General features: G+C 45.3%; 2 protein-coding genes across 16 annotated transcripts in view; one reads left to right on the top strand and one right to left on the bottom strand.

Annotated features, from left to right (window-relative positions):
* Glmn (glomulin, FKBP associated protein) overlaps positions 1 to 14,794 on the bottom strand; it is a 43,315-nt gene extending 28,521 nt beyond the window's left edge. For 3 of the 8 annotated variants that reach the window (XR_005492903.2, XM_008769924.4, XM_063272890.1), the window contains exons 1-5: positions 14,307 to 14,425; positions 13,539 to 13,614; positions 12,449 to 12,574; positions 2,116 to 2,232; positions 1,115 to 1,223 (exon numbers count right to left, since the gene is read on the bottom strand). Coding sequence is in view for 6 of the 8 variants with exons in the window: in XM_008769924.4 (XP_008768146.2) it covers positions 1,115 to 1,223; positions 2,116 to 2,232; positions 12,449 to 12,574; positions 13,539 to 13,577 (391 nt within the window). In the remaining 2 variants the exon portion in view is untranslated. Of the gene's footprint in view, positions 1 to 1,114; positions 1,248 to 2,115; positions 2,233 to 12,448; positions 12,575 to 13,538; positions 13,615 to 14,068; positions 14,438 to 14,717 lie in introns of those variants that run through there. The other 5 variants (NM_001105993.1, XM_008769922.4, XM_008769923.4 and 2 more) reach the window with 5 other exon arrangements.
* Rpap2 (RNA polymerase II associated protein 2) overlaps positions 14,595 to 25,245 on the top strand; it is a 78,286-nt gene continuing 67,635 nt past the window's right edge. For 4 of the 8 annotated variants that reach the window (XM_008769929.4, XM_006250548.5, XM_008769928.4 and 1 more), the window contains exons 1-6: positions 14,595 to 14,790; positions 15,415 to 15,460; positions 17,724 to 17,838; positions 20,987 to 21,085; positions 21,277 to 21,342; positions 24,450 to 24,538. In XM_008769929.4, coding sequence (XP_008768151.1) covers positions 14,694 to 14,790; positions 15,415 to 15,460; positions 17,724 to 17,838; positions 20,987 to 21,085; positions 21,277 to 21,342; positions 24,450 to 24,538 — 512 coding nt within the window. In that variant the 5' untranslated portion in view covers positions 14,595 to 14,693. Of the gene's footprint in view, positions 14,791 to 15,414; positions 15,461 to 17,723; positions 17,839 to 20,986; positions 21,086 to 21,276; positions 21,343 to 23,198; positions 24,129 to 24,175; positions 24,539 to 25,245 lie in introns of those variants that run through there. The other 4 variants (XM_063273014.1, XM_063273016.1, NM_001013987.1 and 1 more) reach the window with 3 other exon arrangements.

Here is a 25,245-nt window from a genome sequence, read left to right as displayed (position 1 = left end):
GCCCCATGAGCAGTTACCTGTGCTGCCCTGTGAGCAGTTACCTGTGCTGCCCTGTGAGCAGTTACCTGTGCTTGCCTGTGAGCAGTTACCTGTTATCTGAGGTGGCAGAGCCTGCAATGTGACAGGTTCTTTACCACACTACTCCCACCATGCCTCCCCCACCATGATGGACTGTGGACCCTAACCAGATCAACAGTTCTGTAAATTGCCAGCTGTCAGGTGCTTGGGCCCAGCAATAAGAAAACCAATACAGTAGTTTTATAAGTGGTTACATCTTTCCCTTTTATTGGATTATAAACACAAAATACAAATGGAAAACTGCAAAGCACTGTATAAATGTACAAGAGAATTAGAGAGCTTGCTGTGTTCTTGGAAGACTTTGAATGTTTAAAAGTGTTAAGTGTCTAGACTCCCTATCATATTCCGAAGCATAAATATGTGCTACACACGCCAACAGTGATGGCTTCTTTCATGGGAAGTGTCTATCTTGGTTGCTGGGAGCCATTATTGGCCAATACTGCGTCATGAAGCTTCTCTCTCTACATGCCTCATTTCACTCTGGTGAACCTTTTACCTCCAACCTCCCAATCCAAAGGCTGAGCAGAACCCGGTCTCACATCCTTCTTAACCACACTACAGGACTACCTGCCACACTGCTGTTGGACTGCATGCGCAGGTCCCACTGAGCCACTAACTATGCTTAGACAGCTGTAGACAAGACGCTTACTAGGGAGCTGGAGAGAGGGCTCAGTGGCTAAGAGTGCTGGCTCTTCTGGAGGACCCAGATTCAGTTCCCAGCACCCATGTGGCAGCTTACAACTGTCTCTAACTCCAGGGGATCTAGTGTTCACTTCTGGCCTCAAAGGCACTGGGAATGCAAGTGGTGTACAGGCATATATGCAGACAAAACACGCACATATACATGGAACAAAAAGAAAGCTAGCCAAAGACTACATACATGCAAACAGTATGACACACAGCAAGGCATTCACTGCACAGCCATTCTTCAGGCGTCCTGCAGCTCCACACTGGCGACTGCTCACATATACGGGTAAACATCAGGGTGCGTGTGCAAATAAGTTAAGAAATACTTAGATATCAAAATGCTCATTACCTGTCTGTAATGGTTGCAGTAAAAGAAGAATAATTTGAGATATCTGTTTCCCGGAGGGCTCTTCAATGAGTTCAAGCAAACCCAACAACAATTCCTTTGGATTACACAACTATAAAAATATTCACAATTGAACCTGTTTAATACAAGTTGTATTTAAAGCCACATGATTACTATTTTAAAGAAGACATACCAAGAAAATACAGTTATATTTGCTAGATGTAAAGTGCCCTACTCGGTTGTTAAAGACCCTTCAGAGCTCGGGCTTCCTCACTGGGCTCTCCATGCAGGGCCCTGGTCTCTGTGGTGCACCTGACTGCCTTACCCTCAGTCTGCTTAGCTTTCTCAGCACTTCCACCCGAGCTGCGCCCCCAGCCACTGCCTCTCTCTTACCTGGAGGGGCTTTCCCATGTGGGCACTCACTTGTGTCTACCACAGCACTCGCTAAAGTTTTCTACATCAGGCTTCATTACGGCATCTTCACACAGAAGCTGCTATTGTTGACCCCACCTGTACTTCCCTCTAGCCCCCGCCCCTTACAGTCGCATATCTTTCTGCTGATGACTGCGACTCATAACTTTCATATCTGGTATCTGACTCTACCTCTAATGCTTCAGGAGGGTCAGCACAGCATTAAAAGTTCTCTACAACTGACCTCACCTACGTAACGAGAGCACGTGCTAACTTCTGTTATAGCTTTCTTACTGGAACCAGAGTCGGGTCTCAGACTGGCTAATTCTTGCTGGAACCTGAGTCGGGTCTCAGACTGGCTAATTCTTGCTGGAACCTGAGTCGGGCCTCAGACTGGCTAATTCTCGTATCTGGGAATGTCGGTGCTCAGATGGAGCTGCCCACTTGGCCGTCCAGCCAAGGTCAGTTGGGCATTACCCAAGAATAATTTCTTCAACTAGAATCTCCTTACCAAAGAGCAAGAATTAAAGGTGGAAGGGAACTGCGGCGGTGCTGCTGTGTGAGTGACAGGCAGAGCAAGCTTTCTGACTCACCTTCACCAGCAAATCAAAGATCAGAAAACACTCTTCTCTTTTATCCTCTTCCCTGCCCCTCAGGAGGCATCGGACAACAGGACCAACAAGATTCCACCCCATAGTCTTAATGATGGTCTGCAATCAGGAAAGAGTAAAGCAAACGCTGTCATCCAGAACTCACGATGGGTGCTTCCCTCACATGAGGAACAGAACTCACGATGGATCCTTCCCTGACATGAGGAGCACAGTCTTTCTCCGACAGGAAGGATGAGGCACGTGAGGCTCCCATTTCACCACTGACTTGCTCAGAGCCAGCAGCCATCACCAGGTTCAAATGCTTTTGATGTTTTCACTGAGGGAGGCAAAAAGGCCTTAATTTCCACTCAGTAACTAGATCTAGGACCTAAGCAGTTCTGCTATTTATGACAAGATGTGAAATGAGGAACGTGGCTTCTTTTTATTCTCTCCTACGCACGGTTTTATTCGTTCTTTCTTTCCTTCCTTTCTTTCTTTCTTCAAGGCAGGGATTACTGTCCTGCAACTCACTCTGTAGACCAGGCTGCCTTCAAGCAGAGATGTGCCTGGCTCTTCCTCAGCAAGTGCTGGGATTGAGCTGTGGGCCACCACCATCCACCCATTTCCTTCTCCTTTTCAAACACATTTCAAATGCTTTCCACATAAAAATTACCTCTAAAATTAATGAATTACATTCATATCAAAAACCAGATTTTCAAAGTGATTAACAATATGTCCCAACTTCCTGACCTGTTTTTTTTTTCAAGTCATTAATACATACCATACATGTACTAATACTCTAGGTACTAACACATCAGAGGAAAAAGAAAAATTCACTCTCTGAAATTCTTGGGCAGATGCTCAGTGGAAGGGCCAGCAGCTGGGTAAGCCAGCCAGCTCCGGGGCTGTAGGGGTCGACTGGGGTGCAGCATATTGATCTGCATGACCTGAGCTGCCACCTGAGGCCACGGTGGTGTCCAGGTCCATCCATGGTCCTACAGCAGCCGGGGTGTGTTGTTAGCCGTGACCTGAGTTACCACGGGCCACATTGATGTCCCTAGGCCATGCTGCCACCAGGAGCCATACTGATCTGAGTCACCTGAGGTCATGGTGAATCCAGACCCTGCCTCCAAGGGCCACATGCAGGTCCATGACCCATGCTGCAGGCTGAAGCCATATTCATGCCCAGAGAGTGTGCTACTGCTGGGGGCCATATTGATGTGACTGCCTGAGCTGCCACCTGGGTCCATGGTGATAGTGGGTCCTTGTTGCTGCTGAGGGCCACCCTTGGACCTGTCTGTGTTGGGGTCCGTAGTCTGAGTTACCACCAAAGGCCATGTGGAGGTCTATGGTTGGTGCTGCCCCTTGAGGCCACACTGATGTCCGGGGGCCATGTTTGTGGTCTGTGAAGGCCCATCATCTATGCTCACACTGACTGGGAAGAGCAAAGAGGTAACTTTTGCTATAGTATCAATGACTGCAGATGCAGTTGAGAGGGACATAGAAGGATTCTCTGACAACCTCGACTCCCACCCCTCAAACCCCTACCAAAAAAAGAAAAAAAAAAAAAAGAAAAAAAAGAAAAGTAACAGCCTAGACAGGAAGCCACCAAAGAGAACTCTTGAAAAAGAAAACTCGTAAAACATAATGAGATGCTGAAGTGTAGCTCACCACAATTGATGGCTTCTGGCAGAGATATGGGAGGGGAAGGCAGCAATTCTAGCTAAGGGGCAGGCCACTGAGAGAGAGAGAGGCCATGTTCCAGTGAATATATAACTAAGACAAGTAGACTTTCCCCCCTTCTCTTTTTTTCTTATTTTTGTTTATTTTTACTTCTTTCAGGGGAGGTTACAAGCGGAGGTTGGGCGTGGTAAGCATGGGAGGACAGGGAAGGGAATACTGTAATCAGAGTGCACGGGTGAGACTCCCACAATAATAGCAGAATATGAAGCCAATAAGAGAAAAGTCATTTGTATCTAGGAAAGGCAAGAGAAGATTTCCAGGAGCTATGTTAAAGCTTTTTGAAGGGACAAATCAGACAGGAATAGATGGGTTAAAAGAGATCTCTAAGGCACAGGAGGCTCCGCACTCCTTGGAGAGACTAACGGAGCTTTACAAGGTGTGAGGACTGTTCACAGAAGAGAAATATAATCCGCTTTGCTCACGGGTCAACTGAGTACTCTGGGGTTTATCAAGCTGTCCCATAAGCATCAAGCATAAAAATGAGAATATCCGTCAGCTGCGTCTGACAACTCTTTGTTCGCTCTGCTTGTTCCTGCTGCTTTGAGACAAAGTCTTCAGATGCTACCCAGGCTCAAGTGGCCTCCCCCTCAGCTGGGACTAAAGGGACCTGCCCCATGCCTGCCTAGGCTCTCATTTATATTGATATATCCAAAGACACTGACTTAAGGGAAGGGTACTTTTACTGTTTAGGCCTAAATGAATTAAAGGCCATTCTAGAGATTTCTAGTCATGTCTGTTTTTAAAAATTCACCTTTCTCTTTTTATTCAATAAAACCAATACTCAGAATGTGAGAAAATCAAATACAAATTGTAATGAACAAAATTACACTTTTATCTAATTCAATTGTCTTCCTAAAAATATTCTTTATTACTGTGCGTATGTATATATGTGTGTATGTGTGTGTATATGTGAGTGTGAGTGTGTGTGTGTGTGTGTGTGTGTGTGTGTGTGTGTGTGAGAGAGAGAGAGAGAGAGAGAGAGAGAGAGAGAGAGATATGAGTGCAGGCCAGAGCACAATCCTGTGAAATCTGTTTCCTTCCACCTTTACATGGGTTCCAGGAACTGAATGCAGGTCATGGTCATCACAATTGCTAAGCAAGTATTTCCCCAGTGTTGTTCTCCTTGAATTTTCTTTTAGTGCTGTGGTGTCTTGTGCCCAGCACTTCTCTCTCAAAGTTCCACAGTCAACATCCCCTCTTTGTTCAAACCTCTAGTCATAGTTCATCTCCTTCATCATGACTCTATTTTCCTCTCTATATATCATTACCTCCACTTTTTAAACCTCTCTCCGGGTACATATATTTTTACCAGAATGTCATGTTGTAAGCCAGGAATGGTGGCACACACATTTAAGCCCAACACTTAGGGGGCAGAGGCAGGAGGATTTCTTTGAGTTTGAGACCAGCCTGGTCTATATAGGAGTTCCAGAAGAGCTAAGACTGCATGGAGAGACCCTGTCTCAAACAAACAAGCAAACAGAAAGAATGTTACAGGAGTTCTTCTGGGCAGAGTCTTATTTGTTTGTTACTGTATCTATTGCCAGCAGCAAGCACAGGATCTGTTACAAAGTAACAAAGCAGGTCTAGTAACCAAGGTAGCAAACAAAGAGGTTATGCAGTAGAATGATACCTAGTAACTTGGGAGTACAGCAAATTATCCTGCTTCCAAAGATCTGACGTTCCATTTTCCTCTGTCTTTGGTATAGTCTGACTTTTAATATTCATAAATTCGAGGCTGGAGAGATGGCTCTGCAGTTAAGAGCACTGGCTATTCCAGAGGACCTGGGTTAAATTCCCAGCACCCATGTGGCAGCTTACAATTGTCTGTAAGTCTAGTTCTAGGGGATCCAAAAACCTCACACAAACATACATTCAGGCAAAGCACCAATGTACATAAAATGAAAATAAATCATTAAAAAGTATTTTAAAAATATATTCAAGAATTCATGTTATGAATTAGTAACTAAATTTTTGAAAATTTACAAAATTACTATCTCACCATAATTTGCTACAGAAGAATAAATTCACTTTTTAAAATTTGGCCCTTGGATAGGCAGGACAATTTTTTTTTCAGTGAGGTTTCTACCTTCCATTCCCAGGATTCCTGGCTCCAGCACAGCCCTCCATGCGGATCGGCATCTTTTCTCCTTTCCTTCTTTTCTTTCTGATGCTGGCCAGAGCAGATGTACTCTTCCTGGTGCTGCACTTCCTTGCTCTCTCTCTGCAGCCCCACTTTTTGCCATATGACTGCCTGCTACCACAAGGCTGACCTCTTTGCCAGCTTAACTTAAGCAAAGGCTTTTGTTTCCTTTCTGTTCTCCCTCAGCAGCTACTGCGATCACAGCTTACCTAGGACAGACTGGTTTTCTCCTAAAACTCCAATACAGTTGTCCTTAAGCTTAAAGAAACAAAACCAAAACCAAAACCAAGCAGCCTTAACTCCTGGTGCTTCACCTTCTAACTAGGAGTTTTTCTCTGCACAGCTCACTTCTTTCTGTAAGTGAGTCTCTGAAAATGTTTATCTAAATATTTAAACAATGGTTTAACCATTTGTTTACTTAATGTATATACATGTCTGGCATATGTGTGACAGCATGTGTGTCGAGGTCAGAGGACAAATTGGAGATTGCCAATCTCTCTTAAAACTCAGATTGTGCTTGGTGGCAAGTGACTTAGCCATTTAGCCCCATTAGCCATTAGCCAAGTGACCCATTAGCCATTCTGCTTACCCCAAGAATTTTTGCTATACATTTTACAAATATCAGTCACAAGATTACCCAGCACTATAGAATGATGTGTTTTGGAACTTAATAGACTCTAATATCAAATATTTCATGGTCTTTGTTAGGGAGGAGGGAATAATATGTCAGTATACAGAAAGGAATTAGACATGGACTTAAAAAACCAGGCTAGTGTGAAACTCAGAGACCAGTCTGCCCCGCCTCCTGAGACACCTGATGTACCTTCTGTAGTGTTCTGAAACTAAGTAGCACACAGGGTAATACTGTTATCCCCCCAGCAGCACACAGGATAATACTATTATCTCCCACCCCCCACCCCACCCAGCAGCGCACAGGGTAGTATTGTTATCCCCCAGCAGCGCACAGGGTAGTATTGTTATCCCCCAGCAGCACACAGGTAATGCTGTCACCACCCCCAACCTCACGTAAGACTGTGGCAAAGCCAGAGCTCACATCTCTCCAGCTCCAAGCCTATGCTATCCCACACTCCAATCGCTCTCCACTGGAGCGGTCTTGCTTCCAAGTTTCTGGGAGACACACGGCAAGGTCGAGACTTTTGGTTGGTGTAGGAACGGGCTGCTGGTGTAACAGGGAGAGGCCACCACTGCTGCTGTATACTCTACAGTGCACGGGACAATGATCCTCGCCACAATAAAAGCTGTGCTCAAGTGCGAAAGACTACATTACAAGGTCTTAAAACAATGGCCTTTAAAAATATTAACGTGGGGGCCGGAGAGGTGGCTCAGCGGTTAAGAGCACTGACTGCTCTTCCAGAGGTCATGAGTTCAATTCCCAGCAACCACATGGTGGCTCACAACCGTCTGTAGTGGGATCTTGGCGCTCCCTCTGCCATACAGGCATATATGCAGGCAGAACACTGTACATAATAAATACATCTTTAAAAAATACTAACATAGACAGACTAATAGTAAATCAGGACCAGTCCTGACAACATCACCTGGAAGGAATATCAGTGCTAAATATTGTGTTGAAATCTGAACTTGTAGTTATCAGATTATACAGTACAAAGGTGACTTCCAGATATTAGTCCTAAGCCTTACTATCTTTAAATTTATCCTGTTAGCCATTTAAAAATATACAAAAATAAACCACGGAGCCATGAGATACCTAAGTGTTTGATATGCTCTCTCCTCCTCTGCCTCACTGATGCAGTGCTCTCAGGTGCACCTTGACAACTATATTCTCAGCTACCGTAGCTCCTCAGGAGGGGCCAATGTGAGCTGGGAGATGGCTCCGAGGGCCCAGTACTCACAAGAATGAGGATCTGAATTTCAATCCACAGAACCCACATAAAGTCTGGACATGGCAGTGTCCATGTGCAATCCTCGTGTCCTTCTGCAAGATGGAGGGCCCAGCATATATGGCAGCAAATAACAACACAAAGGCCCTGTTATCTCTGACCTCTGCACATGCGCTACAGCAAGCCTCTGCCCACACTCATATATAGACGCAAGGACACACACAGATGCACACCAGACTCACATGGACACACACACAGATGGACACCGTACTCACATGGACACACAGATGCACTCCGTACTCACATGGACACACACACAGATGCACTCGGTACTCACATGGACACACACACAGATGCACTCCGTACTCACATGGACACACACACAGATGCACTCCGTACTCACATGGACACACACACAGATGCACTCCGTACTCACATGGACACACACACAGATGCATACCATACTCACATGGACACACAGATGCACACCATACTCACATGGACACACACACACAGATGCACACCGTACTCACATGAACACACACACAGATGCACACCATACTCACATGGACACACACACAGATGCACTCCGTACTCACATGGACACACACACAGATGCACTCCGTACTCACATGGACACACACACAGATGCACTCCGTACTCACATGGACACACACACAGATGCATACCATACTCACATGGACACACAGATGCACACCATACTCACATGGACACACACACACAGATGCACACCGTACTCACATGAACACACACACAGATGCACACCATACTCACATGGACACACACACAGATGCACACCATACTCACATGGACACACACACAGATGCACACCATACTCACATGGACACACACACAGATGCACACCATACTCACATGGACACACACAGAGATGCACAGCATACTCACATGGACACACACACAGATGCACACCATACTCACATGGACACACAGATGCACTCCGTACTCACATGGACACACACAGAGATGCACAGCATACTCACATGGACACACACACAGATGCACACCATACTCACATGGACACACAGATGCACTCCGTACTCACATGGACACACACACAGATGCACTCGGTACTCACATGGACACACACACAGATGCACACCAGACTCACATGGACACACACACAGATGCACTCCGTACTCACATGGACACACACACAGATGCATACCATACTCACATGGACACACACACAGATGCACACCATACTCACATGGACACACACACAGATGCACACCATACTCACATGGACACACACACAGATGCACACCGTACTCACATGGACACACACACAGATGCACACCATACTCACATGGACACACACACAGATGCACACCATACTCACATGGACACACACAGAGATGCACATCATACTCACATGGACACACACACAGATGCACACCGTACTCACATGGACACACAGATGCACACCATACTCACATGGACACACACACAGATGCACACCATACTCACATGGACACACACACAGATGCACACCATACTCACATGGACACACACAGAGATGCACATCATACTCACATGGACACACACACAGATGCACACCGTACTCACATGAACACACACACAGATGCACACCATACTCACATGGACACACACACAGATGCACACCATACTCACATGGACACACACACAGATGCACACCGTACTCACATGGACACACACACAGATGCACACCATACTCACATGGACACACACACAGATGCACACCATACTCACATGGACACACAGATGCACTCCGTACTCACATGGACACACACACAGATGCACACCATACTCACATGGACACACACACAGATGCACACCATACTCACATGGACACACACACAGATGCACACCATACTCACATGGACACACAGATGCACTCCGTACTCACATGGACACACACACAGATGCACACCATACTCACATGGACACACACACAGATGCACACCGTACTCACATGGACACACACAGAGATGCATACCGTACTCACATGGACACACAGATGCACATCATACTCACAAACTTTTTAAAAATACAGGATTCCCATGCTACACTCCAGATTCAAAGAAGCTAAACAAGAAGGCAGGCCCAAGCAAGGATGCTTGAATCTCACTCAGAAGGGGAATAAAATAGTCATAGGAGGCAGGTAGAGAGAGGGAACTGGGTGGAAGAAGGATGGGGAGGAGAATGGGGGGAGGGCCAGATAGCCATGAAAATGAATGGAAATCTGCAACTGAGTTGGGGCATCTATGGGATGTGACAGAAATGCAGGATAGGGGTAGCACTCAAGAATCAATGGGGGTGATCTTAGCTGAGACTCATAGCAGTGGGGATATGGACCTGAAGGGGCTACCTACTGTAGCCAGGCAGGAACCCCAGTGGGGCAATAGGGATACCCACAAAATTTTCAACCCCAAACTCTACAAGAAATGCAGGCAAGGGGGATGGAGCAAAGATTGAGGGAATGGCCAACCAATAACTGGACCAACCAATAACTTAAGACCCATCCCATGGGCAGGCACCAATCCCTGACACTATTCATGATACTCTGTTATGCTTGCTAACAGGAGTCTAGCAATGCTGTCCTCTGAGAGGCTCCATCCAGCAGCTGACTCAGAGGGATGCAGAGACCCACAGCCAAACAGTAGCCTCTTATTTCTATATATAAATCAAAATCTTACTTCCCCATTGCTTGCTAGCTCTTAAAAGACAAAGTCTCAAAGTCAACTCCCTTGCCTTCCTTTTGCAAGGTTTCTCTTCAAGTTAGGTTGTTTTTGTTGAGATCACATCCTGTGTTACAGATGCAAACAACAAAAGCACACAGAAAAAGAAAGAAAACAAGGGGCTGGGGATTTAGCTCAGTGGTAGAGCGCTTACCTAGGAAGCGCAAGGCCCTGGGTTTGGTCCCCAGCTCCGAAAAAAAGAACCAAAAAAAAAAAAAAAAAAAAAAGAAAGAAAACAAACAAACCAACAGTCATCCCCTTATAAAGTTATAGGTCTAGGGGCACAGGCCAGTCAGTAGATGCTTGCCTGGTGTGTACAAAGCTCTGGGCTCAGTTCCCAGCACCATATAACCAGATGTAGTGGCATACAACTATAATTCCAGGAGGAAATAGGAGGCTAAGAAGTCCCAGGTCCTCAACTACATAGCAACTTCTAGGCCAGCCTGGGATACAGGACACCTTGTCTCAGGTCCAACACAGTAGTCAAGAGCTCCAAAAGTTTGAATCCTGGATGTCATATAAAAGCTGATACGTCTTTCAGTGACTACCTCTTCTCTATAAAGCGATTGATTTGCTTTATTTGTTTCTCTTGAAATAAGAGCACCATCATATTGCCCAGGTGGTCTTGACCTTGTTGTCCCCCCACCTCAGTCTCTCAAGTTGCTTAGAGTTGCAGGTATTACAAAATGAAGTTAATAGCAGTGCCTATCTTAGGAGACGCTGGAGAGGCTAAATAAGGTAACATACCAGGAAGCGTCTGGCATGAACTTAAATATTAGTAATTAATCTTAGTATCAGAGCAACAGTATTGTCAAAAGTTATCCTTCGATAATGCAACTGAGAAAAATTAAGAAAACTTATAAACACAGACAGGCAGGTCCTTGGAGTTTGTTGGCCACCCAGCCTAGATGAATGTATGAACTCCGGGTCCAATGAGGGACCTGTTTCAAAAGATGGGAAGTGACTGAGGAAGACAATCAATGCCGACCCCTGGTTTCGACATGCATCTGCACATACCCTCCCATAAACACTTCCCTCCAACCCCCAACAAACAACAAAAAACGCATAGTGACTTTCAGAACTCCAGGACAGCACGGGCTAAAGACTCTGCCTCAAAAACAAAACCCCACAAAACTGATTGTAGTGGAGGATATAAAAGTATAGAATAGTTGATCTTAACATCAGCTGGGGTCCTCACATGATGCAGCAGTGCCCTAACTGCTTTCATTGGTGTGGTAGCAGCATGGGAGGAAGGGCATGGTAGAAGGATTACGCCTTTGCTCCTTGGCCTCCCCTCCTGCAGTATGTGGTTAAGAGCAGCAGTGCTGCTGCTATACCTCCTTCCCTGCTCTCAGAGCCAGAGTTTCTAAGTTTTCATGGTGACTTAGGACCAGCAGCTCTACAGCTGTTTTAGGTTTCTGGGCTCACACAGGACCACTGCGACAACCAGCCCTGCCCCAGTGGGAGCAGCCATTGTAGGACTGTGCTGACTGCTGAGACACACAGTCTTAAGGACCAGGTAATGACGAGGTTGATCATTCTCGGGTGTGATCTGCATGAACTCATCCTCAGAACCTGTAAGCCCCAGTGACTGTTCCTTCTCTAAGGAAGGCTGAGACATGGTCCTGTTCCCTCATCACTGTAGAAAAGTAACTAAGAGGATGCACAACTGGGTAAGAACAACAATGTATTTACGTTCCTAAATGGGTAATAACAACAATGTTATTTCCCAAATGAGTAATAACACAATATATCATTCCCTTCCTAAAAGGGTAATGACAACAATGTATTATTTCCGTCTGAGGAGTAGACAGGAAGCCTGGGTTTACCTTGTTCTTTTCATCTTGAATAATCTCTAGCAGCTGGTTTATATACCCATCTTCAATGCATCTTTGGCCTGCTAGCTGAAAGAGGCCAAAATCTTCTTCTTTAAAATCATGCTCTTCTAGGATTTGCTGTAAACAATCAAAAATCCATAGATGCAAATACAAATTTAATATAAACGACTTTCTGATTTTATCTCTCTAGGAAAACAAATATCTTAAATTGTAGAAAAAATGCACATGATACACAGATGAAAATTAGAATTGTCCTAAAAAATTCTTTAATGATTGGCATTATTCACTTTGGCTTTTGAGACAGGCTTTCATGAAGCTTAGGCTGACGTGGAATTTCAGACCCTCCTGCCCCAGCTTCTGACTGCTGGTTATAGGCATGAACAAGTACGGCTCAATGAATGATCTTGAACCTACTGCACCAGAGAAACTTATGGCTTAGTAGGTAAGAGCAGATAGTGTCCTTGCAGAGGACCTGAGTTCAATTCCCAGCACCCAGGTCTGGTGGCTCACAACCACCTGTAATTCCAGCTCTAGGTGGTCTTAAACCTCTGGCTTCCATACATGGCACTTAGACATCCCCCACCAACACACACACACAAAGGGACACATACATGACTTCAAATGCCTTTACATACAGAATTATTAAGGTTTATCTTTATAAGTGTGAGCATTTGCCTACATATATGCACATGCCTTGGGGCCCATGGAGGCCAGAACAGGGTCTGGGTGTTGGGAAATGAACCCAGGTCCTCTGCAAGAACAAGTGCTCTTAACCACTGAGCCATCTCTCTAGCCCCTTATGTGAGTGAGGGTCTCTCTACATAGCATAGGCTGTCCTGGAAATCACCATGTAATCAAGGCCAACCTCAAAAAATCACAGAGTCCCCCTGCCTTTGCCTCCCAAGTACTAGGATTAAAAGCCACCACCACCACCATCCAGTCTACTTTCCTAATTATTTGATATTTACAAGTCAAAAAAAAAAAAGCAGAAATTAGTAAGATAAATAATATGAGTGACTACAAAGTAAAGATACACTATGTTCTTCCCGTATATTTAAAGGCGTTTTGGAGAATTACTTACACATCTTTTTATTATGCACTGAAGTTCCTCCACAGCCATTCCTAATTACTTTTCCTAGTTTTGATGCTGAAATGAACTAATACAAAACAGTTAATTGTGTGATACCATGTAACTTTCATGTTTCATAAACTGTTTCATTTTGAATTATTAGACAACACAATGAAAAGTTTTATAGGTTAACTGCTATTACTGAACGTTAGTGCCTTGGCCTAATGAAGCATTTTTAAAGCCCCTACTGTAATGCCTAAACAGCAGAATTTTGAAAGAATGGTAAGTAAAAAAAGAAAAAGAGCCCTAGAAAGAACTACTAGAAGACCCTTCTTTAAAAGGAGAAAGTAATCCTTCATGAAAAACAAAAATTCACACTATGGACCTTGAATGAAACATTAGGTAATTTTTTAAATGTCCCATTGACAAAAACTGGAATCCGACACCATTAAGTCACCCCAAGAAGTTGAAGATTCCGATGCCGCCCACCCCGTTCTCCACAGGACCTCCCTCATCACAGAAACAATCATCAGTGAGATCACCAAATATCACGAAAATGAGGCCAGCAGTGATGGTCCTTGCCCTGCAGGCGCGAACAGGAAAATCACATCCTACCGCGCCTGTGGGCTGAGCCGAAAGGAGGCCATTTCTTCCTCCCCCAGCTCCTGTAGAGCAGGGCGTCCAGGCTCCAGCACCTCCAGGGGCCTAGCAGGCGAGCCGCGTGCGGCGCAGGTCGTGTTCGGCGAGCCCGATCCACCCTGATCCTGCACGTCCACCTACCCGCCAGTCCACGCGCCTGCTTCTTGCCCTCCGTCTCCACTCTGGCTACGTAGGCCGCACTCATGACCCCGCCCCCGGTCTGGGGCACGCCCCCTCCGCCGCTCACCCCGCCCCGCGCTGGGCCCGCCCCCTCTGCAGCTCGCCTCTTCCCCTCACTGGACCCGCCCCCGCCGCCGATCGCCCCGCCCCCGCTCGCCCCGCCCTCCTGGGCCCGCCCCCTCTGCAGCTCGCCCCGCCCCGCTCGCCCCGCCCTCCTGGGCCCGCCCCCTCCGCAGCTAGCCCCGCCCTCCCTGGGCCCGCCCCCAGCTTGGTTCAGGGCGATGTGAAAGGAGGTAGAACCTCGCGGCTGCTGAGCTGTCCCGCCCCTAGCTTCTGACGGCATTTCCCATGGCGGACTCTGCTGTTCCTTACTCTCTGGGCCCAAGTGCCCGGGCTTCCAGCACCCACCGAGTCGCTACCGGTACGAACAAGAGCCTCTTCCCAGGTTGGGACCCTGAGACCTTGGTCTGAGTACTACGCACGCGCGGTGCTCTTTCTGAGGCTGCGCCAAGGGGGTGAGGGGAGAGACCCAGAGCTTCCCACCGCAGGCTGCCCTGGTTCCTTCCGTGGAAGAATCCCACAGTCTAACACCGGGATTTTAGGATCTCCCCCCTCCACGTGGTCTGTGCTTGGGACCCCAGGGAACAAGTGACCAAGGCAGGTGGTGTTCAGTTCCCTTAAACTTGGGACTGCTTTGGTACCGGTCTCTGAGATCTCAGACTCTTAGCAAGTGAACATTTGGGAGACCAAGCAATGTTTATTCTAAAGGAACCGAGCTTAGAGGGTTTTTAAGAAGCACTTGATTAAAGCACGTACGGTATGTGAGAAAGGGCAGTCCTTGAAGAGACTGTAGGCATGAAAATTTGAAATTTAATTAATTTACAAAAACAGTGGAATTTGCTTCCTGTTTAAACACCCCTTCCCCCCATCTTTTTTTATTTTTTGTTTTCAACACATCGGGAAATGAGATGTGTGAGAGAAAAGGAAACGATGCCTACAGTGTGATATTTGAGGAAGACTCTGCTACATCAAATGCATTTGCACTTGTCTGTTCTCTCTTCAATTGTAGGTACTAAACAGACCAGTGCCCTGAAACGAAGAGATGCGTCTAAAAGGTATAACCACCCGGAAAACTGGGTTTCACTTTCCTTTTATCTCATTTTAATTCAGTCTGATTTTTCGGTTTTGATGTTCTGTTTTCTGGCCTTGGGAATCTGGGAATTGAACTTGGGACTTGGTATAAGCTAATTTACTCTCATATTTCTTGAGAAAATACTTAAGAGAAGACTGTCAGTTCTCATGCAAGACTGCTATGTCCTCCAGCTTTAGGGGAACCAACCTGGAGGCTCAGGCTGTTGGAAACTATTGTGAACAGCTGTGAGAACATCATTCCTGAGCTAACCATTCCTTTCCCATCTCTTCAGGTTCACCCTTACTGTTGTTTGTGCCAGACTCGCTGAAACAGCTTCTTTCTTTATCACTTCCAGGGGCCTTTTGCCGTCTTTGTGACATTAAGTAGGGAGTTAGAAGCATCCTTACTGTTTAGAGCTTCCAAAAAGCCATGGTCTCTCATGTCAGAAAAAGATATCTAGAACAAGACTCATCTGAAGACACTAAAAGTATCTGTAATTTACGACTCCGAGATTCACTGATTGTTCTTTCAAGATATTTCCCAGATACAGGATAGTCTGTATTTGAGTTAGGCCCTTAGGATGTGTCATTGAACAAGTCGTTTCTGCTCACCGTAACTAAGACATTCCAGTCAAACTAGCACAGGTGAATACATAATTAGAAACTGCACTAAGTGATATAAGGAAAATGGCCGATGTTATGAGGAACGAATAGTTTAGATAGGGGTTGGCAGGGAGGTGGGTGATCCTTAAGCTAGTCAGGTGTGGGGGTGCACACCTTTAACCCCAGCACTCTGGAGGTAGGGATAGGCGGCGTACACTTCCACATCACTGTTCACCACTCAAGAAAGTCAGTGCAGGAACTCACACAGGGCAGGAACCTTGAGGCAGGAGCGGATGCAGAGGCCATGGAGGAGTGCTGCCTACTGGCGTGTTCAACATGACTTGCTCAGCTTACTTGCATATAGCGTAAGCCCTTGGATAACATTACCCACAATGGGCTGGGCCCTTCCCATCAATCGTTAATTAAGAAAATGCCCACAGGCTTGCCTACAGCTGGATCTTACTGAGCCATTCCCTGCTCTCCAGTGACCGTAGTGTGTGTGTCAGTTGACCTAAGCCCGCCAGAACAACATTGACTATCCTCTTTTGTGACAGAAGGTACAACACTGAGACAGAGAGCATAGTAAGGAGCTGTAGATTTCTGTCTACAGAATGGTTAAACAGTCAGTGTGCCGGACGATTTGAGCCAGCAAATTGTATGACATCACCTTTACTGATGGGCGCAAAACGGGAAAAAATAGCCTTTCATATTTAATATAAAGACCTGTAATGTAATCTGCGCTCATATCTTTTGAGTTTCTTTGATACAAACGTGGTCTTTATGGACTTAAGTGATTATAGCTCAGTAGTGGAGTGCTTGCTTAGCATGTATGAGGCCCCTGGCGTCTTAAAATAACAATAAAATGATCTTGATGAAATGATGGGATAAAAATGGGTGTTTGGTTGCAAGATTCTCATTGTCGTGTGTTCTGCTAAAAGAATTGTTGGTGAAACTGTACGAGAGTTCTAAGTTATGGGGAGTTGGAGGGGACATACTGCTCTAGACAAAGAACTAGAGTCTGAAGTCTCAAAAGTCAGTGAAGTTCCCTACCTTCACGTGAACACTTGAGAATGTGTCCGAATGTGAGGGAGAAGGGTAAGACCAGGTGACCAGCAGAGCTAGTTCTGGTGTCTGTTCCTGCTGTGCAGCTAGGCTAGGCTGTTCACTGAGGTAGCTTCGCTCTTGCACTGCAGAGCAATTGGGCTACCTCAGTGAACAGCCTAGATTATTGGGGCTGGGGGTGGTGGGGAGTAGAAGTCATGTCTGTTCGTTTCTGTGGCAGAGTAAAACAGCCCTCAAAATGTAAGTTCTTACTGTGTACATCACACTTGCCTTGAACTCTGAATCTCCCCACTGCCTGCCCCCAAGTGTGTGACCATGTACCACCAAGTCCCCTGCCCAGCCCTCCTCCTACCGGAGTCTTCCTTGTGCTCTGAGCCTAGACATAGTGCTCGTGGCCAGCTTCCGTGTACACACTGGGATGACCAGTTTGCTTACTTTTGGAAGGTATTGGATCGGAAGTGGCGGAGTTAAAAACTGGTTTATTGGCAGTAATAGTAAGTTAGGTTAGAGGTGGCTTTTAAATCATGGAGTGTTGGAGGTGTAGGAGTCCTTAACTGGTTAACCTTCTCATTAAAATTTCAGACAAGCGGAACTGGAAGCTGCCCTGCAAAGGAAGGTGGAGTCTGAGAGGAGAGCTGTACGCCTCGTAGAGCAGCTCCTGGAGGAGAACATCACAGAAGAATTCCTGAAGGAGTGTGTACGTACCAAGTTGTCAGATTACCAGATTTAAAGTATAAATCTGTATTTAAAGACTCCTTTGTGTATATGAGCATTGTACTTGCTTGACAGCTTGACAAACAGAGGAACAAAGTGCAGGCAAGTCAGACACACAGAGGAAAAAGCCTCTGCTGAGGAAAGGCCTCCGTGAGATCCAGCCGTAAGCCATGTTCTCAATAAGTGATCAATGCGGGAGGACCCATCCTGTGCTGGGTGCTTCCATCCCTGGACTGTGGTCCTGGGTTCTACAAGAGAGCAGGTTGAGCAAGCCATGGGGCAGTGAGCCAGTAAGCAGCACTCCACCATGGCCTCTGCATCAGCTCCTGCCTCCAGGGTCCTGCCCTGCTTGAGTTCCTGTCCTGATTTCCTTTGGTGATGAGCAGCGATGTGGAAAGGCAAGCAGGATAAACCATGTTCTTCCCCGTTTGCTTTTTGGTCATGGTGTTTCATCGCAGCAATGGTAACCCTGACTAGAGCAAGTCGATGCCACAGTGCTGCATTGCTCTGACAGACCTGACATGTTTTGGGGAGGACTGGGGAAGGACTTTGGAACTTTGGACTAGGGGAGCCATTGAGTGTTGAGAGCTCAGTGGGATGTTCAGTGAGAGCTTGGAAGATAAGAATGCTGAGAACAGTGCAGAAGATAAGAGGCCTGACTTGTGAAGTTTTAAGTCTTGGACCATTTGCTATTTTGGATTACGATTCTGTGGTTCTGGTCGGCTGGGGCTACAGCGCCAGCTGTGATTAACAAGAGACCAGAACTGCTAAGTTGAAACCTTTGCTCTGCTGGGATACTTGATGTTGGTCAGCTGGAGCTGAGGAATCAGTGGTGATTAAGAAAAGGCCAACATTATTGAGGTGAAATCTTCTGGGAAGTGTTTCCTGAGAGCACAGAGAAGCTGTGTCCATAGGTGACTGCGGTTGTCCCTTGTCCTGGCAGCCAGACTTGGTTACATGTAAGAGTCACCCAGGTGGTACTGGTTTTGAAGGCATGAAGGGGTCATAGAGAGCAGCTGAGGCTGGGCAGGAGAAGCCATGAAAAGCCACTGGTGAAGATGCAGCCCAAGACTGAAGGGACCATGCAAAGAGGTTGAGGATTGGCACCAGGAGAGAGCCTAGGAGAGGCTATTGGTGAAAGTGCATCTCAGTTGCAGCTGAAGACCCCAGTGTTTCGGAGGTGCAGGGACTATGGGAAGACCACCACGGACAGCAGCAGCAGTGGCGGGGAGCCAGCCAGAACTCAGAAGGCAAGCTGTGTGTGCTGCAGAGAGCAGAGCTGGAGAAGTGACCCAAGCCCTTTGGAAGAGCCCAGAAGATTGTGAATGGATCCCAGACATTGGACAGTTGGAGTCTGATTTTTTTTTTGATTTGTGACTGTGCTCTGATTTTCCTTCTTGGAGTAAGAAAGTTATTTTACTGGATGGAGCCCACAGTATTTAACTTGGAGACTTTGAATTTTAAAAGACTTTGGATTTTTAGAGAGATTGGATATTTTTAAGGGACTGACATCTTAATGTGCTTTAATTTGTAAAGACTGTGGGACTTTAAAAGTTATTTTTTTTTAAAGATTTATTCATTTATTATATATAAGTACACTGTACCTGTCTTCAGATACACCAGAAGAGGGCATCGGATCTCTCTACAGATGGTTGTGAGCCACCATGTGGTTGCTGGGAATTGAACTCAGGACCTCTGGAAGAGCAGTTGGGGCTCTTAACCTCTGAGCCATCTCTCCAACCCTATTTATGTTTTTAATGTGAGATCTTGGGAATGGGTAAGAAAGGAAGGATTATAGCTTAACAGTGATCTGTCTGTGTGTCAAGTTGACAAGGGTCAGTTGTCCTGGCTGGTTTTGTGTGTCAATGTGACACAAGCTAGAGTCATCAGAGAGGAAGGAGCCTCAGTTGAGGAAATAATTCCATCAGGTCCAGCTGTAAGGCATTTTCTCAGTTAGTGACCAACAGGGGAGGGCCCAGCCCATGGTGGGAGGAGCCGTCCCTGTGCTGTGGTCCTGGTTCTACAAGAAAGCAGGCTGAGCAAGCCAGTAAGCAGCACCCCTCCATGGCCTCTGCACCAGCTCCTGCCTTCAGGTTCCTGCTCTGCTTGAGTTCCTGCCTGACTTCATTTGGAGCAGCAATGTGGAAATGCAAGCAGGATAAACCTTTTTCTATTTGGTCATGGTATTTCACAGCAATAGAAACCCTAACTAAAACAAGTGTCTTCTATGTATGTGCACTAGGAGTGTTCATTCAGTGCCCATAGTCCAGAAGTGGGCGTTAGATCCCTTGGAACTGACATTATAGCTGGTTGTGATCTGCACAACATGAGTGCCAGGAACCAAACTGAGGACCTCTGCAGGGCAGCGCATGCTCTTAATTATTGAACTGTTTCTCCAGCTCCATTTTTTTTTTTTTTTTTTTTGGTTCTTTTTTTCGGAGCTGGGGACCGAACCCAGGGCCTTGTGCTTCCTAGGTAAGCGCTCTAACCACTGAGCTAAATCCCCAGCCCCCAGCTCCATTTTTTTTAATATGTTTGTATAGCACATATGAATGCATGGCACATGTGAATGCATACCTGTAGAGTCCAAAAGAGAGCACCATTTCTTCAGGAGCTGGAGTTACCAGCAGTTGTGAACAACATGACATGGGTGATTGGGAACCAAACTCAGGGTCTCTCGCAGAGCAGTAAGCATTCCTAAACACTGAACCATCTCTCCAGCCCCCAAATCTAATGTGTTTTAAGTCTATGCAAAATAAAACTTTGCACTATTGAAATCTTAGTCCTTAGACACAGATAACATGATGCATGAGAATACAGGAAGGTATGGCTATAGTCCATGTAGTGCATTTTTAAGTTTCTTTGCATCTGGTTAGTGAAGGCACCATTCATGCCATGACCCCCATCTGACACAGCATGCACGTGGAAGTCAGAAGGCAACTTTATGAACTCAGTTCTGTCCTGCCCTCGTGCAACGCAGAAGTGGCAGCAGGCACTTTAGCCCTCAGAGCCATCTTGTCAGAAGTGTTTAAAATCAGTGTTACAGTATAGACACTTCTTGATGTGCTTTTCCTTCCTGTGCTCCCAGAACTCTCACAGTCTTTGGGAAATGCCCTTTGGTTTCTCCCCAGGGGATGTTCATCACACCGGCTCACTACAGCGACGTTGTGGATGAGCGGGCCATCATTAAACTCTGTGGCTATCCTTTATGTCAGAAGAAGCTAGGGGTTGTAAGTACTTTTCTTCATAAAGTGCATTTATTAATTTTTACAAAACATCATAGAAATAGTAAGTGAAGCCTGTGGTCATGAACTAGTAATAACTTCGATTGGCCAAAAGTATTCATTGTAGATGTCTTAATTGTATAAAGTTTGTGTTCCTTAATTAAATTCTTTGTAAATTATACTTTATTTTTTTTTAGATACCAAAACAGAAATACCGGATTTCTACTAAAACCAATAAAGTCTATGATATTACTGAAAGAAAGGTAAGTTCAAAGCTCTATAATGTGTCAGTTAATTTTTAAATGACATTATATAGAACTTTTTTTTTAGTTTAAAATTTGTTATAAAGTAACTACATTCATAGACTTCCTATTAAAAGCTCAGTTGCTAAGGAAGTTTCTTGCTTGAGCTTTAATAAGACTTGAAGATGGTGGAGACATGAGAGTCAAGAGTCAGGGTTATTCTTGGCCCTGCAGCCAGTTTGAAGCTTCTCTGTGCTACCTCTCTAGCCCAAAAACAATTTGAACATTTAAAAACAGGAAGCACATGTTGGTGTAGACACAGGCAGGTTGGCCATGGTGAGAAGGATAAGCCAGGTGCAGACTGATCACATGGATGGACCCTAGATGTATGGTACATACGTACCATAGGGGACGGAGGAGGAATGGGTTTGAGAAGCGGGAGCCGGCACAGTCAGTTGTCCAGGTAGAAAACATGAGAACTGGTTTATTCCAGCCAAAGCAGATGGATAAGAGAAAGGTAGAACAGGCCTCTCAAAACTGTATAGGAGAATGTATACCTGGGCAGAAAATTAAACCATATACCAAAAGTTGATAAACTTTCCTATATTAAAGTTTAGAGATTTTGTTCACTAGAAAATGAGTAAAGTTACATTTTCCGCAAGTTGATAGCTAGAAAGTATAGTCTAAGAAAACGGAAGGCAACCTGATGGAAACCTTGATATGCTAAACGCAAATGGTCAATGCACATACAAAACCAGTCAGTCTCTTTTGTTAATTGGAGAAAAAGCCACTCTACGCACAGTGAGTTTGTTGTACAGCCCCAAAGGTGAGAACAGAGGCCGGCACAGCCATCGTAGAGAGCCTGTTCTGGAGTCCGTTTCACACCGTGAAGTGGGGGAGGCTGGAGCTCAGATCCGGAGCCTCTTACTTACTAGAAGGGCTCACTAACGCTAAGTACAGCCACAAGCCCAGAGCAGTCGCAGCCTCTGCCTTCAAAACCTTGCTGGGCTGTGTATACTTGTGTAAGAGTACTCATAACTATAAATTATGGTGTAGGCATATAGTGGAATGATAATCTGACTTTAAAAAGAAGGCAAGTGCTGTAGGAACTTTGAAGACATTAAGTGCAGAAGGCCAACCCTAAAGGACATACTGTATAACACACTCATGCAGGGTTCCTACAGTAATCATTTACAGCAGAACGGAGCTTGTGCAAGAAGGTGGGAACGAAAAGTCACTGTTTCGTGGGTGTCGTTTCCCTTTGTGTGCTGAGACGAATTCCAAAGATACTTACTGAAGAGCTGTACAGCAGTGTGAGCTGTACAGCAGTGTGAGCTCACTGTCATTGTGCACTAAGACGTAGTGATGAGGAACGGTGTGCGGCGTTGCCTTGGTCCCAGCACCCAGGAGGCGAGGGCAAGAGAACTGAGAGTTTGAAGCCCTCTGGGCTGCACAGCAAACCTCTGTCTCTAAAACAAAGGATTAAGAGAGAGAATTTTGTATGTATTTTAAAGTGAACCGGGGAGACAGCTCAGGAGTTTAATTGCCATGTTTTCCCAACCTCAGCACTGGGGGTCAGGGACAGGCAGACCCTGATGGCTCCCCAGCCAGTCAACTGAGTGAACAGTGGCAAGCTCAAAATTGACTGAGAGACCCAGGCTCAAAAAAGAAAAAAATAAGATAAGTGATTAAGGAGCAAAACCCTGTCACTCTCCAGCTGCAGAGGTGAATGTACACACACAGACACATAGGTACTGCTCATGTGCATGAGTGCACACACAGACACATAGGTACTGCTCATGTGCATGAGTGCACACACACAGACACATAGGTACTAATGTGCATGGTGCACACACAGACACATAGGTACTGCGCATGTGCACGAGGACATGCACAGACATAACAAAACAAGAAAAATTAGTGAACCAGGTGTATCCCTGAAATTCTGGGACTCAAAAGGCGGAGGTAGGAGGAGGGCTCAGAAGTTGAAAAACATCCTCAGCTACACAGAAAATTTGAACTTGGCTTGCACTGTATGAAGCCCTGTCACCAAAAAAAAACAAAAAAAAAAAAACAAAAACAAAAACAGGCCAATGAGGTGATGACTCAGTGAATAAGGTGCTCACAACCACGTGGAAAAGAACCGACTTTCCCAGTTGTGCTGACCTCCATATCCATGTTGTGGTGTGTGCATACACATACATGCACACGTGTACAAATTAACTTAATGAAAAAGTGAAAGTATTAAATGTAGTCTTTAAAAGCAATTTTTTATTAAGGTGGTGGTTGTGGCTCACACTGAAATTCCAGCACTTGATTGGTATAGGAATGTCACAAGTTCAAAGCCAGCCTGAGTTACACAGTGAGTTTTGAGCCATCCCAGAATACAAAGTGAGATCCCGTCTCAAAAGCAAAAAAAGTTTTATCACATTTAAGAGGTAGCAAAAACATCAAACTGTTTAATTGTACATAAATAAAAACCATATACTAACAGTGTGGAACATTTTTGTTTCTGTGGTAGTGGGGTTGAACTCAGGGCCTTGCAGGCGCCGTGCAAGTGGTCTGCCTCCTGTGCCTGGCTCCAGAATGCTGCACAGAGAAAGTAAATACACAAGAACCTGGGTGAATCTTAGAAGTGATTTTTGAACAAACAAATGAGATGTGAACAAATAGCCATACCCTACTTAGAGCTCAAAAATGGCAACGCTGCATGTTATACATGTTATGGCAGGTAGCTGCTTTGTAGGGACAAGCGCACAGGTGTTCTGCATAGGGATGTGCAGGTAGGTGTTATATAGGATGAGCAGGTAGGTGCTGTATATATAACCAGGTATGTGCTCTATAGGATGAGCAGTTAGGTGCTGTGTATATAACCAGGTAGGTAATGGCCAAAAGGAGTGGCGAAGAGGAACCTCTGATAATGAGTTGACCTCTGGGGAACAGGGAAGGTGATGTAGTTGGCAGGGGCACGTGGAAGCCATCAGAGGTGCAGTCCTTTACTCTCAGCCCTGTGTGGGAGAAGCCCCTTCTTCAGGTTTCTCTTACTCCTTGATGTGCACATTCATGTTCATTGCATGTAGGTTATGTTTCAAAATAGATAATGAACTAATCTCAGATTTTTCTTTCAGTCTTTCTGCAGCAATTTTTGTTACAAAGCATCTAAATTTTTTGAAGCACAGATTCCCAAAACTCCAGTATGGGTTCGAGAGGAAGAGAGGTAATTAAATCTTTATCTTGTTTATTCCGGTGGTACATGGCCTTTGTGCGTCTGACATAGGCTGAGAGTGGACGTAGTCTTCTGCAGACTGTTACATTTTATGCGTGATAGCGGTGGGGAATAGTTATATCTTAAGCATAGTTGTTAAGGGTTTTTAAATGGAAAGTCTTACATGCAAATATTTTTTTCTAATGTATTTTTAATCACAACATTATTCTGGCTCTCGCTTTGCCAAGAGTATCTGAATCCTGCTAATGTTACAATCCTGAAAAATATTAACTTTCTTCCTTTAGAATACTAGCTTTTGGGAATCTGGCCAAACTTACTTTGCTGCTATGATAACACGCTCTGTTACAATAACGACGGTATCCTGAGAAGTTCAAAAAAAGCCAATTAAAAAGTACCTTTTTGCTAAAATGTTTGTGGTCATCATAGGGCTTTTGCCTTAGGAAATAATTAAACACTTGCGGTATTGTACTGACGCAGAATTTGAAGGAATATATTAAACTGTGAGTGAGTATGAAAGTGTAACAAAAGCAACAGTTGTTGCTTTTTAAAGTAAATTGTATAGAAACTCAGACAACGGCTCAGTGAGATTAGTGTCTTCCTGAAGGGTGGGAAGAGATAGCACAAGCCCCATAGTCTGTGGTCAGACAGATGGGTACCCAGTCATTGCACTCAAAACAAACAGGGAAAAGGTACAAGAC

The sequence above is a fragment of the Rattus norvegicus genome, chromosome 14 (genome assembly GCF_036323735.1).
Source record: "Rattus norvegicus strain BN/NHsdMcwi chromosome 14, GRCr8, whole genome shotgun sequence".
NCBI lineage: Eukaryota > Metazoa > Chordata > Mammalia > Rodentia > Muridae > Rattus > Rattus norvegicus.
The sequence above is the reverse complement of the archived record's forward strand: the minus strand, read 5'-3'. Positions and strand labels throughout refer to the sequence as shown.